Consider the following 14795-nt stretch of genomic DNA (forward strand, 5'->3'; position numbering starts at 1 on the left):
CTGCACTTCGCCCAATGGGGACAAAGTGATTACACAAACAAGTCACTAAATTTATTAAAAAGTTTAGCAAGGATAAGTAGCCATGATTTTATTTTTACAGGTCCTGGCTAATACAACAGTAGTTTTTCAAATCCAGACCACAGTGATGTTGAAAACCAGCATTTAGTCAACAGCTTTACCAGAGTTTTTCTGCAACAATTGCCCTTAATATTGTCAATTGCCTTTCGTAAGTGTTTGCTTTTGAATAACTTGGTATTTGCAAACACCCAAGGTATTTCCTACAGTAAATGTAACAAGGGCTAAAGAAAGCCAGCACATAATGTTGGCAATCTTTTATTTGAAAGCACATTGCTACTTTCAGAAATGCTGCTACCATGTCTTTATTAACTCCCTACATGCAGTATGTCTGAAAAATCACACATGCTTAGGAGCCGCTCAGTGCTTCAGGAAGTTTCACATCTAGCAACATTCCAAGCTGGGTGATCAGTATGTACTTCTGGGTACTGCAACTATCTTTTCCCAAGATAAACAAACTATGCTGCAATTAATTTGTACTTGACTCCTGAGGGAAGGGAGGGATTAATGACAGTGAGGCTAACGCGAGCCAGTGCTAACACATTCAGAAGGACCTTCAGACAGTGTACATGTTTTTCAATTTATACCTTCTGACTCTGGGGGCCATCGCCTTCATCAGAAATGCCATCTTCCTGCTGATCATAAGCAGGCCCTCCCAGGAGCCTTATTCTCTTCTCGCACTGCTTCTTTGCCACTGTCAGCTGATTAATATACCTCTTCACATTGCGAGCCCTCAGTAGGTCAGCTTTCATAGCCGCAGTTTCTTTTCCTTTTGAATCTAAGAATAAACCAAATCAGAGACAGTCTTTTACAACATGAAATCATCATCGCACTGTTGACTCTGTGACCTGCCTGATCAAAGCATTTGTCATTCAGGAATAACCTATGCACATGAGCACAGATATGGAAAGTTTGTATTTGAAACAGAATGATGATTTTGAAACATTCTCCAATGATATTTCAAGGGCTTATACAAGACAGTTGAGAAAAAAGTCCTTATTCAAACGTCCAGTGAAATCTCCAGCTCTCTTCCCATAGCTTGCTGCAAGCCACAGACCCAAGACTTGTACTATGGGATGTGTATTTACCAGATGGTGTTAGGAAGTTACCTACAGTCATGGTGTACAGTAACACATAGAGCTGGTGGCTCATGTAACCTACTGAATGCAACATTAACTGCCTAGAGTCACGAAGGACTGGACTCGATCCCCTCCAGCCCAGCAGGACACATTCCCATTGCATCTCATGTACAAATACCAATTTCTTGAGCCTGATGCAAATAGCGTATCACACTAGCTCCTCCAGACAACAACACTGACTGAAGCTCACTCAAAATTATCGGATGACCAAGGAAAAAATAATTTAAACAAATCTTACAACGCTACATCAAGACTGTATAGTACTGTTAAATAGTAAAGTAACATGAAGATGACAGTCAGTTGAATAAGACTTAGTAATACAAGATATAATATGTTTGTGCATTCTACATTCCAGCCTCTTCAGCTAATTACCAGGGTCTAAAAAAAGAAGCAGCTGATAAAGCAGATTGAAAAACCCTATTGCATTGAAATCATTCCTGTTTTATATCTGCAGGATGCAACCAATTCACATTTATAGACATGGGGGGTTTTTTTCTTTTGTTCAATGATAATACTCCTGCTTTTGCAGGCTGCAACTAAAGGTTGGTAGCAAAGTACCTCGCTTGTACTTGGCTCTGGATTAACTGCTTGCTCAGGGATAGAGATCTATTCTACTATGTTTTCATACTATCAAATGCTAGTAAAATGATGAAAACAGTGTTCCATTTTCAAAACTGCTGCTGGAAAGAAACCACCAGACAGCTCAGTTTGTGAATGCATACACAGAAAAAGGAAATCTCACAGGAATTTTTTAAAATAGGTATTTTCAACACATTTCTAATACATTAAGGTACCTTCTCCTTTTAGGACCATTTTCATCCTTTTATTTCCCTCTCAAAGCCACATGTAACTACTACATATGACCGTACGTTTTGTCACTGTATACTAAGGGACAACTCAAGGTACATGGAGGTCCCTGAAGTTCCACATGTATGGTGAGCACAGATATTCTCCCAAATTATTTTGCCATATTTTTAATCTCACTTCGTTCACTGCACTTATTTAGGTATGTTGGTAGGGAACCTTCCCGATTCAAAGACTCTTAGTGTTTTAACAGATAAGTATCATTTGCATCTGAACTTCCATGTAATAGTGAACGACAGTGATGATACTTGCTGAGGCAAATGATAAAATGAGTTTACCATGGAAAAAGAAAAGGCCATCTGTTTTCCTGGTATGTTATCTCCACAGGGAAGTCAACAGAGCATTTAATTTAGCGTTTCAGTTCCCTCGCCAGAGGTACTAGTATTAATGAGGGAAAAAAAGGAAAACAACAAACGGCAGGAAAAGACCTTAAGGACAAAACAGCTCTCCCCCTCAATTTAAAACATTTACAGCTAATACAAATACATGGACAGTAGTTTAAAGTGAAGATTAAAACCCAACATTTTCCCTCCTGCACCTGATGCAGATAATTTTTAGAAGTTCTAAATTCTTTCAGTAGTTTAATTACTTTGGGCTCAAAATGCATATTGAAACCCCACACTTTGAAAACTCACGAACAGTGCTACACAATGATCAATTATTCAGCCTCCTTAAAACAAAAGCACCCTTCTTATTGAAAATAAGGCATTCTTGAAGGGTTTTCAAAGTAAACACATCTACTTTACCTGAAGTCTCAGCATCCTGTGATTGCAGCAGGCCTTCAGGAGAGGCTAATGAGCCAGCCCTACATCCCACTTGCTTCCAGCGATTAATTACTTTATTAGCCAAGAATCTTCAAAACTATTTGCCTCACTCAGGTCTTCATATCCATAAGAAGCCACTCCATGTAGGAAATACTCGGGTCAGAGTGATGAAGATCACACTGCCAGCCTGTTCCTGCTCCATGGATAAACAGGACTAGTCACTGTGAAAGCCTGGCAGTGACGTCACTTCACAAATAAACAAGAGGCTGATGAAGAGCAGCCCAGCACAGAGCATGGCCTCCAAAATAACTCTCCTTATCAGGGGAAATTTTAACAAGACACATACTGCCATGGAGGAACTTCAAAACCCCAGAGGGGTACTGTGCACTCCTCCCGAGGGCATCCAAATGCAATCAGTACCAAAAGCAGAATTTTGAATTCTGCTTATCAAACCACAGCTGTTGATAATTCAATTTCACTGAACAATATTAAAATGCAAACGGTCCACAGGAGCTCAGACTTCCCAAGCAATCAAAGCTAAGCTGACTGTGCAAATCTTTTTTACTCCATGCATTTTTACACATCTACAGTAATTTCTGACAAAGCTTCCATATTTTTTTCTGTATCATTCATAACCACCTTGATTGGAGCTAGGCCAGGAACAGATCCTAGAACCCACCAAAGACACTTCTAAGAATGGATTCCTCAGACCTAATTTTATTTTCTCTTCTTTTTTGGTTAGTTTTGCTACTTGGTCAGGTTTATATGCGCTGAATACATCAAAATGCTGTACATATTCACACTGTCCCATTTTTCAGTCAGAATGCTGCACCTTGCAAACAGTCATGTCAACAAATGCCACACAAACTTTATAACCAGAAACTACAGCAAAGGATACAAGAAGAATCACGTAAATTAAGACATACGTAAAGGCTGCTTAAAGCACAAACTAAACTGTACTGTAGTACTGCATGAACTGTCCCCTCTCTTAACAGTAGCAGCATAAAACAAAGACTTCTTGTTTTAACTACAAAGTTATATACGGCGAAAACATGATTAAAGCTGAAAGTACAAGTTCTTTTTCCTTTACGGTTTCAAGAACTACAGATATCTGACACCTGGCAGCATGTACAACAGCACTGACTCACCTGACTAGTCTCTGAAGGAGCTACACACATGCACACCATCATATGCATTTCTGCAAGACTTTTTGCAGGAGCCAAGTTAAGCACATGCAGTGCCTACTTAATGCCACGCTGAAGTATTTAAATAGCGCACATCAACTTAACATTTTCATATAAACAGTAACCATAATATTCTACATATAATTTACCAATCATTACAGACCTCTTTGAACTCTCTGAAACTTGGAATTACACATTTTCAAAGCCTACACAGGCCTGGAAAAGTATTTGTTCAATTTTGCAAGAGCAGGTCAGACTTCCAGAAGAACAGTACATACAGTTCTTCCACTGTCCGCAGTAGAAGCAAAGGGAAAACCAGCTCTAATGTGGTCAGACAAGAGAACGAGTAAAAGAAGTGCCAAATCCCAAACACTTGCAGCAACAGACCTGGGGGAAGGGACTTAAAAGGGAGATCATGAAGAATTTAGGCACTGACCATTAGCAATATATAGCGCAACACAGCCTCCCACATCACAGCCACAGCTAAGCAAAACAAAAAGCAAAGTGGCAGTATGGTAAGTTTGAGCACGGGAGTTAAGCATACCCTAAACAATGAAATAACATCCACCACCTACTGCCTCTGTGTACAGGTCCCTGTGTGTCCTTTGGTCACATCAATCTGACCAGACAGCCTCTCCCCTCCCTCTTTCACTGACAGGCATCTCTCCAAACCAGCTGTGGACAAGATGCGTTACCATCAGTGGCGCACAGACATAAGATCTCAGAAGCATGAAGAAGAACCTCCTCTATAAAACTGATTTGAGAATCACAAATCAAAACAAGTCTGCCGCAGTCAGAGTCACTGTAGCCTTCACCTCATTCCACAAGGATTGCTTCCACACTTAATGCTTGAGCATGACATGCAAACACAATGTTCGCTCTTTAAGTCTTGCCAAAAATCTATGCAAAAATAATTGCATATGCGTGTTTATCCCTGTGTGGAGGATGGGGGTGTGGGGGGGAAGAATCATAATACAGTTTTGTCATAATCAATTTAGATGGCATATGTGATGTGCTGGAATGCAGAAGTACCCAATTTTACTTGACTCTAAATTATCATCTTGACAAAACCCACACATCACAACCCACACACCCAAGTTAGCTGAAAGAAAAATCCCTTTTTACAGACACACATTCAAGCCTCTTTTGGAACCACAGGACCCAAGAAGCCTGCCCACAGACAGTTTTGTTTCTGTACCAGTTGTCAGTTCCGCTTATAAAAGATGGAGACTGGGAATGCTCAGCAGGAGGAATCTTCTGCTGCAACGCAGCAGATCTCTCCATACAGAAATGGCCGCTTATTTCATCTGTCTCGCAATCCCTGATTGGAAAAGAGCAGTTTTCTCAGCAAGGATGCCCAGGGGTTGATTACAATGTGGTGTGTGAAAAAGTCCCATCTGGTTGTCCAAGGGTAGTTTCCAATCATGCTGTGAAGCCAGGTATAAGGCATAGGAAATCAAAAGGCAAATCAAACAAATCCCTCTACAGTGCGTGTGTTGTGAAGGGGGCATAAAATAAATAAAACTGTTGAGAGATTTCTTCTGTTTTTCCCCTAAGATAAGGTACATGCCTTCACGGGGTTCTGTTTTAGAGAGAAGCTGGTAAAAAGGGATCCTTGCTAAAATTCTTGTAGGATCCCGTAATACAGTATCAGTAAGAGAAAAAACAAAAACATGGCTGTTAAAATTAGAACTAGCATATTTCAACGGTTTCTTATTCACATTACAGCAAATATCAAGTTACTACAGCAACTAACTTTTGTTGCTGTTTCAAAATTGTATTTTGAAGCCTTATCTTTAGAAAAATTAAGGTCTACTCTTGCTTATAGAAACTCAGGTCCCTCTCACTCACACTACACCACCTGATCTGCGTATTTGTCCTCTTTATCACATAGCTTTTGTAAAAAAATCCCCTAAAATACCTAAAATTTCACTCAAATCCACTTCAGCACTTCTGAAGAATCCTTATCAAAAGGCAAGATGGAGAGAGCACAACAGTTAAAAGATCAAGTAAGACGCGATTCTTTCAACCAAAGCAGACATGAATGTAAAGCAGAGCACAATCCAAAAATACCAGTAGGTAGAAACACCGAAGATGAGTTTTAAAAAAACCCACCAAAAACACCCCCACAAAACCAGAAAAACACACCCAAAACCAAGTCTCCTCCTGCATTCACTTCTGGAACGACCCTGACCATTCTGGAAGAAGATATATAGGAGAACACAGTTTGGAGAAGTAATGCAGATAGATACATGTACACATCAGATTCAGCACTTCTGTGCAAGCGTAAATGAGGGAAGCAGTGTAGTGTCAGCATGCAAAATAACAGCTTCTATTTACAGTGGTCTGCAGCATTCCAAAATAAACCAAATCAACACCTCTGCGAACAATAATGCTTCATTAGGGTTCTTATTCAGCTTTAGCAATGACCAAAAGCAATTCTCTTGGCCATGAAGTTTTATCATCCACCCACAACAGGCATCGTACTGTGAACCTCTCAAATTGTGTCGTCTCAGCCTTTTTTAAGACATTTGACTCTCTCAAGGAGTCAAATGCAAAACTTACTGCTTAACATGAATCAGATGCTTTTGTACGTTTTCGTTTGCTCTCCTACGCTCACATGCCAGAAGATTCAAGTGATAGAAATCTGAAAAGAAAAAAGACCCTATAATATGCCATTTTTGACTACAGAGGTTTTAATACAATGATGTTTAGAAGCACTTTAAAGTACTCCATCCTTTTATTAGAGGTCCATAATAGGTAAATATTTTGCCAATAGGTGGCACCAACACTAGTTAAATCAAGCATAAAGAACCTGTCCTGGCTGAGAGACAAGCCTTCCCCTCCAACCCCTCTGGGCACCAACATTAAATGTATATACTTTGGTATCACCAGATAGAATAGTACATCAGGCAACTGTAGCTTAGATGGGAAGTCATCAGTCTGAAACCTGGTCCTCAGGCTACTCATCCTTTAATAATATCCACCTAATCTTTTTATAAATGAAATATTTTCGGTCAGTTTTAGGGACTTAATTATGTCTTGTCAACCAATAGCAAAGGTACACAAACCTGCTCAGGCATAGTTATTGCTAGTCACGTAGCACAACACTTACTTTGCTTAGATAGTAGCTAAGCACTCACTGCTGCAGAATATTGGCCATGCTGCTGCACTAAGTGCTCCTGACATCTGTTGCTGTACCTTTTTCTATCGAAAACACTGCCGTGGGAAGCTCCCATGCCTCAAACTGATGGAGGCTGAGACTATATCCATGTACATATTATTCTATACTTGTTCTGCTTATAGTCTAAGAGCAGATACCAGGCTCCACAGGCTGCTGGCCAGCCAAAGTTCAGTTGTTCTAGCTGAACACCTAGGCACTGAAGAAGCAGTTACATTTTTAGGTCCCAACTTGACCATCAGAAAAAGGAAATAGCCAGCAGTAAGACTATCTCTCATCAGGCTGGAATCAAAGCTCAGAGATGCCCATGACACAAAAGGCAAGACCTCGTTTACTAGCTGGAAAGGGACGACTGTCGTATACATCAAACACCCAAGCTCACATACATTATGACAGACATGCAGCAGGTACAGGGGGAACATTAAAGAGAGAGAGAATGAGATGGTGCAAACACACTTCCATTTTGCATAAAGCTTACATTTAATTATTCACTATGAAATCCAGCTGTTGCAGAGGTAGCACTACGCTGTGGTATCCAGCAAGGAAAACATCAAAAGGTGGCATAAGGAATATGGTGGTCTGTACTACAAGAGTTCAACAAATCTTTGTATCAGCAGCAAGCGATGCTGGGGTTTTTTGTTAGCTTTGTTTTGTTTTAAGGAAGGTAGCAGAGCTTCTTTCCTTAAACTTTTCTTCCTAAAATTCAGAAACATGTTAGATTCGTTACTGCATTAGGAAAAATGTCTCCGCCTTCTTCAGAAAAAATATGACACAAAGCCGCCTTTAGAACTAGATTTTAAACCTCTACAGTTTTGATAGCCCTCTTAAAGTTTACTGTGTATAGACTGAGTCTGAAAATTATTGGTAGATTAAAACCTTAAGAGGAATGAAACAGATTAGAAAGCTGTGCTAAATTCATGTGACCTGTAATTAACCTTGCATTGTATGCCTCTGTTGGACATACTGTTCCACGTGTCAAGCAAAAAAAAGTCACCTTTTTCTTCAGTAGAATGAATCATTGGCTATTTAATAAATAAAAGGTTTAGCCACAATAGCCTCACTGAGTAATACAGCCAGTGGTGGTAATCGACTCTTAAATGACATAAAAGGCTGTTAATAGGTCTAAACTAATAATGAAAGTTGACACCTTAACACAAAACTTCAGTGCAGCAGCTAGTGGAATATCTGTTGGATATTTTCTAATACAGGTAAAAGTCAAGAGCCCATAAAAATGCAGAACCAACTTCACCACAGAACAAGTGGAACCAGACCTATTTTGGCAGAATAAATAGCAATTATTTTTTTGTATCTGTTCTGCAGTACCAGGCATTTGTAGCTTCAGAAACACATCTCTTCAGGGTTTAGAACCCTGAATAGTTAACTAGATAAACTCAAGTGAGACAGAGGACAGTGAGAAAGTAATTAATTGTAGGAACCCAAACCGTATAAAAATATTTCCCAAATCAATTCTCGTCACAGCAAAGACCAATGGCAGCACAATTGGAAATACAGGCTTCGAAACATTGATTTTTCATAATGTACTGAGTTAACTTCCTTGTTTTCATTTTATTACTTTATGAAACAGACTTTCCATTAAATTAACTTTCATCTGAGAAATATTAATACCTCTTCCTGTAATGTACACTTGAGCAAAACCAGTGCCTTCTTTTCCTTTTGCCTTGGTTTGACACAAGTACTTTATCCTACAGGAATGCACATTTAGCTCTATTTTAGAATGTAAGCAAAAGGCATTTCAGCATATCAGTGTTGACAGCCTTACTTTCAGAAACTTGACCACGGACCCCCAACTCTTCAGACTGCCCAAAGATCATACCATGGCATGTTTATTTTCTGTTTCTGCATTTTTCATTAACACTTGACTGACTTTTAAAAGCTTTCCTTTGTGATACAAGGAGCTTGAAAAGGATTTTATTTTTTTTTTTATACCTGACAAATAGAGATTACATGAGAACCTAAAAGAAAGATCTTTTAGAGTTGTATACAAATTCATTTAAATTGTCTATTGCCTTTGAACTATGCTTTGATATACTTTAAGCATATGTCTATGCAAAAACTTCGTCTGTAATTTTGCCATCAGTATAATCTCCTGAAGATACACCACTGGTTTGCTACATTTGGAGAACCATAAAAAGCAGTACATATAATAAATATAAGTACAAATGTAAAATGCACATGCATTTTAAAAGGCAGACATTGCCAAAACACTGCAGAAGGATTTAAGAGCACTCTGTATTGCAGCACAAAACCATAATACAATGAAGAGTCAAAAATAAAAGCTGACTGACAATTATGCTGTATCATTCCTTCTTCTGTGTTTTGAAAGGATAACAGAGTGAGACTTTGAAGAATGGATTGTATGAAAGAGGAAACAAGATTCTCAGCATACAAATTTGTACTGCCAAAAATCCTTAGCTGCAGCAAGTTCTGAAAATAAACGCATCATAGATATGACCTTTCTCATGATCCATCAGCTTAGATGAAGATGGGGTGGGGGGATAATCACACCATGGGAGTTTCTGGAAGAATCAGACAAATGAAACAGAACTGAAACACCAAAGGCATAGAATTCCTAAAATCTGTCTAAAAATCCCACACACACTGATTGCATATGCATGTCAGGAGTTCAAACAGCTTTTCAAGATAAAAGTAACAGATGTGACTTAACAAAACGGAATCTTACCTTTCTGCCTCTTCACTTGGGGAATATTGCTGATTGTGGTTGCCTGAACTATTTCCACTACAATCTGATACCTAGTTTTAAAAACAGTAGGGAATAAGGGTGAAGAGAAGAGAAAGGAGAGAAGAAAAGACATGTATTAATTTTTCACAACGTGTTCTTCATACAGGACACTTAAGAACTAACAAAACCCAAAGACTTCCACCTCCTCCTCACCTGCGAACAGTCATGTCTCAGAATATCTGCAACCTAAGGGTCGCTGTGCATATGGAGTAGAGTAGGGGGGGAAAAAGATTATCTTGAAACAAAAGGAAAACATCCAACTAACATTAATACTGCTCCCTTCTCTCAATTGCTGGCACTGCACAGCCAGTTAATATCAATGAACGCAATGTGAAGTCATGTTCTTAAACCCAAGTTTTCTGTAGGCAACTAGGATTAGAGTTCAGTTCAAAAGCAAAAAGCTGTCTTTAATGTTATTCTAGCTAATGCACTCAATACATATATGGAGCATATATAAATTAGAAGGAAAAAAAAGTATTCTACTAAAATAAGTTAAAAGTACCACACTCCAGGAATTATTAAAACCTGTTTATCACCGAAAAGTCTATTACACATAATGGAAGATGGCTAATGCAGTTAACGAGCTGAGTTTTAAGTAAAACCAATCTTGTAACTAACAGACACCATTCACTCAGCAAAGAAAACGACTGCCAGTTAAATCTTTCATAAATGTCAAAGTTCTGGTCATAAACACTCAAATTCCTCTCACTGCACTTACTTTGGCACCTATTAATACTAGTAATAAAGCAAGTATTCTAGAGAATTTAACTCATTCCTGTAGGAGTTCCCTAACCTCATCACGTTAACCCCTAGATGAAGGCTGAAGCCTCCTGTACCGTCTGCTTTGTCCATGACTACTAATTCTCTGTTTAAGAAAGGGTCTACGACCCTTAAAATATATTCCTTTTCTTACATGTCTACTTCTTTCACCAACGTTATTCAATTCCCCCCATTCCTCTTGCCTCCTATAACTCTAAGGATTTTGATTGTCGCTGCCTCTTTGTATAGACATACCATTTTACACACACAGCATATGCTCACTTATAACTACACTTTCAGAGTTTATCTTTTTTTTTTCTGCAGTAATCTTTACTCAACTCCCTCAATTACCAAGTTGAAACCTCAGAACCTGCTCGCAATGCTTTACTTTTTCTAAGCCTACTTCCTTTTGCCATTACTCTATCTTGGTTTTTTCCATCTGCCCACCAGTTCTTTCCCAGTCCTTCAGAGGAAGGAGGGCACCAAAGTGAGGGTGGTATTTTTGTGCGCAGCAGTCCCACAGTTCATTCCCTGCTCAGACACAGACTTCCCAAATGATTCTGGGCAGCTCACATGGACTTTTGTTGCCTTAGGTTATGTATCTGTAAGTGCGTTATAAACAACACTCATTCACCTCTCTCAGGTGTTGTACGGTAACTGTGAACATTATGATTTTATCAAACAAGGTACAAACAACCAAGTAAATACTGCACATGGAAGGTAGTTTCCAATTTAACCTTGCAACATTTTTCCTTCCAAATTTAATGCCATTTGTTCACATTCATGGTTTTATGTGGTTTTGTTACCGATACTGTAATACAGCATCTCTTTGTTTCCTGTTCCTCATATATTACCTTAAGCAAGGGAGATCCTCCAAGTTACATCCTCCAAAACACTGTTTAGTCTGTTCTTCCTAAGCGCTGTACTCTTGCTGTTTACTACTCAATGAGAGCACTGTACAGCACTGCACCACAGAGACACCACTCTGGCTACACTGCCAGACCACAAACCTTTCTCCTTGAAATCCTGTTCCAAACATTCTAGCTGCTACATATTCTCTGGTGCTGGTAAGTAAACATCTAAGGAAATTTGAAATGTCATGTATTAATTTTATTTTCAATAAGTGAACTGGACCAATCATGGGCTCACATCCATGTAACTTCTTCCCACTCTTACCTCTTCCCTATTCAGTTATATTAATCTCTTTCCCCCATTTCTTAAGTAAAAGATGACACAGAGCCAGTGATAATGTTTCTTACCATGAACTGTGCAGTGACCTTTTGCTGCTATACTAACAAATAACAGAATAAATGTAATACTGATCTTGAAAGTAGAATGAAAACTATCCACCAGTTTATTTCCTTATCACTATTTATTTTCAGCTACGTTAACTCATTACATCTTTTATCTCTAGTCTTCTGACAGAGCAAGTAAATTTGTTTCACATCTGACACGGAAGAATTCATCTTTTCTTTCTTATTTGTAGGAGACTTCGAATTTATCCACGCTAACTTAAATCTGAGGGAAAATGCAGGGGAAATTTCACTGTTTAACTTTTCCTTCTTGAAAGAAACAGGGGCAACATGGTTTTTGTGGAAACTTGATAAAACAGGAATAAAACTGCCTCCCTTCATGACTAGCAACAACACAGGCAAACATTATGAAAAGTGACTTTGAAGGATGTTTATAGATAACCATATAACAGACCCTTCTCTGGAAGCTTTGTTAGTTTGGGGTTTTTCACCCCAAACAAATCCACGTTTTCAGACTGCAAAGGTATGAAAGGGGAAAAAAAAACCAAAACAAAAACCCACAAACAACCAAAAAGCTCCTTGGAAATCAGCAAAATAAGAACAAACATCAGGTCCCCAAATGTCCCCTATAAAAATGAAAGGGATGTTTCCACAAAAAACACGGACAGAAGTACTACTAATAGATACAGTGACCAAACGTTAGAGGCCTGCTATAGATATTAACGAACCTTGAATTCAAAAGTATCTCCAAAATTAATGATAAGTAGTTCCTGCATCATTTAAATAAGTTGTAAAAATAAAATCCATAAAAGCAATGCAAAAAATCAATACGATATTTCTTCTTAAGATACTGCTCCTAAGCAAGGAGAGGGGGAAAAAAAAAAAGTGTAAAAAATCCTAGTACCATTACTAGCCTTTCAAGGACAGCTGTTTGCAAGGCAGAGAGCTGGCACACCTGCTTACAAGGAGATCCAACATACACAGACTCCCACTCTTTTCTGATTTCCTGGGCAAAAGCAACACACACCCTTCACCCACAGGTTTCCACCGATCCAAGCTGGGGATCTGTCTTTACTTTGTAACAAATACCTGGTTCTAGTCACAAGAAATCCTAGTAAAACTCTGTTAATGAGATCAGCGTGGAAGGATGCCTTAGAGGACTTCTCTCCTGTAATGTCATGTGCATCCATCAAGGAGCACCCAGGAGTCCACGCTTTCTTGACTATGGTCAGTCAAGAGTCTGAAGAAATGTTTACCAGTCCCTCATGGCCTCCCTCATGGAGCAAGGTATTTTATGTTTATTTTAGTAACTAGATAGTAATTAATCTGCAGATAAGAGCATGGCAGGAATGTTTAAAAAAAAAAAAAAAACCAACACAAACCTAGTTTCCCAGCAACTGTAGTGCCTTGGGATAAATCTCCCTCAAAGCTAAGCCTACACAGAAAATTGTTACTACTTATATCTGTTCTTTACCAAGATGTCACATGGCAATGCTAGAAGTCATAAGAGAAAGCTTAGTGCATGAATGCCATGCACTGGCTTTGAACGGACAGTGAAAAATCATTTCTAAATAAAACCAAGAAAAGGAATTTTTGATAAACAAAATATTATTGCCCAAAATAGCATCTAACTGGAAAACTTGTTTAAGTGCAACATGCCCGTAATTTATTGGTTGTAGGAAGAGAACTGGAAGCATTCTCCCCACTCCTGTCATTCTAACAGATTCTGGGTTTCTCAGTGGTAACTGTACAGTGGCTTGTTTCTTCCTCTTTAATTCCTTCCTTATGGATATTTCCCATGGTTCACTACTGTGAATTACAACCCGAAATACCATTTAGTTTGTTCACCTAAAATATCACTTTTTTTTCCCCCATCCATATATGGATCACTGTTTAGTTTTCATGACATAAATTTGGAAACTTTCACTGGTAAACTATGAAAGCTTCGCAAAATATACTACACAACTTTGAGATGACTGCAGGTTGGTCCATCTCTCTCTAGGTGCACCTACAGTGCTGGAGAACAAACAGAACAGGAATCTCTCCCCCCACAGGGGAACATGTTCTTTAACCACCTTCCCAGGGACCAGCCCTATAGAAACAGAGGAAAGAGCAGCGCTGCCTCTCTTCAAAAACAAGATACATTTTCTCAGACATTTTTCATTCAAATACTGACCAGCTCAACATTTCATTGGGTGTAGAGGAACCCGTTTCAAGATGATGGTAGTTGGACTCCACAGGCTAGGAAGAAAAAACCTAAGTGCAGCCAAACCCACATAATTTCATAAAGCGAATGTGCTAGATGGTATTAAAGAACACAATTTAAAGTGACCTATTAGCTAAAAAGAGAGCACATCGAGCATTAATGTGCCTGAACAACAACAACAGAATAGTTGGGTTTCTTCTGAAACAGATCCATTAGTGTGATTATGCTAATAAATATGTCAATTAGGTTTTAGACAGTCTAATAGAGACTAATTTCTGCTCTCAGGAAAGGCACACTGGCCCAGAGTAAAGAGCAAATTTTAAAGCAGATGAACAATAAGTAGCCAGGCAACAGAATCATTTCACCATCACCCAAATGTATTTTCCAATCTCAGAAACGCAAGTGGTTTCAGATTCAAAAAGAAGAGTCAGAGAAAGTAAGATGTTACTTATGCAGCCCACATACTCCACCCTGCTAAACCATCACTTGGCCTGATCAAGTCAAGTCTAATAAAAGGCGTGGGTCACAACAGATAACAGTGCAGCGAAGGAGATCAATGTGCTTGTGTCTTTCAGATGCTGCTGCAGCCATTTAGGAAGAGAGAGAGCT

At 38.9% G+C, this 14795-nt stretch overlaps 1 protein-coding gene across 2 annotated transcripts in view; it reads right to left on the reverse strand.

Moving 5' to 3' along the window:
• The window catches only part of SNX25 (sorting nexin 25), an 88111-nt gene that overhangs the window by 35744 nt on the left and 37572 nt on the right, over positions 1-14795 (reverse strand). For both annotated transcript variants that reach the window (XM_056326058.1, XM_056326060.1), the window contains 2 exons: positions 9909-9979; positions 663-853 (listed from right to left, as the gene is read on the reverse strand). In XM_056326058.1, the coding sequence (XP_056182033.1) occupies positions 663-853; positions 9909-9979 (262 nt within the window). The remainder of the gene's footprint in view (positions 1-662; positions 854-9908; positions 9980-14795) is intronic.

Source organism: Falco biarmicus, chromosome 1, assembly GCF_023638135.1.
Source record: "Falco biarmicus isolate bFalBia1 chromosome 1, bFalBia1.pri, whole genome shotgun sequence".
Classification (NCBI taxonomy): domain Eukaryota; kingdom Metazoa; phylum Chordata; class Aves; order Falconiformes; family Falconidae; genus Falco; species Falco biarmicus.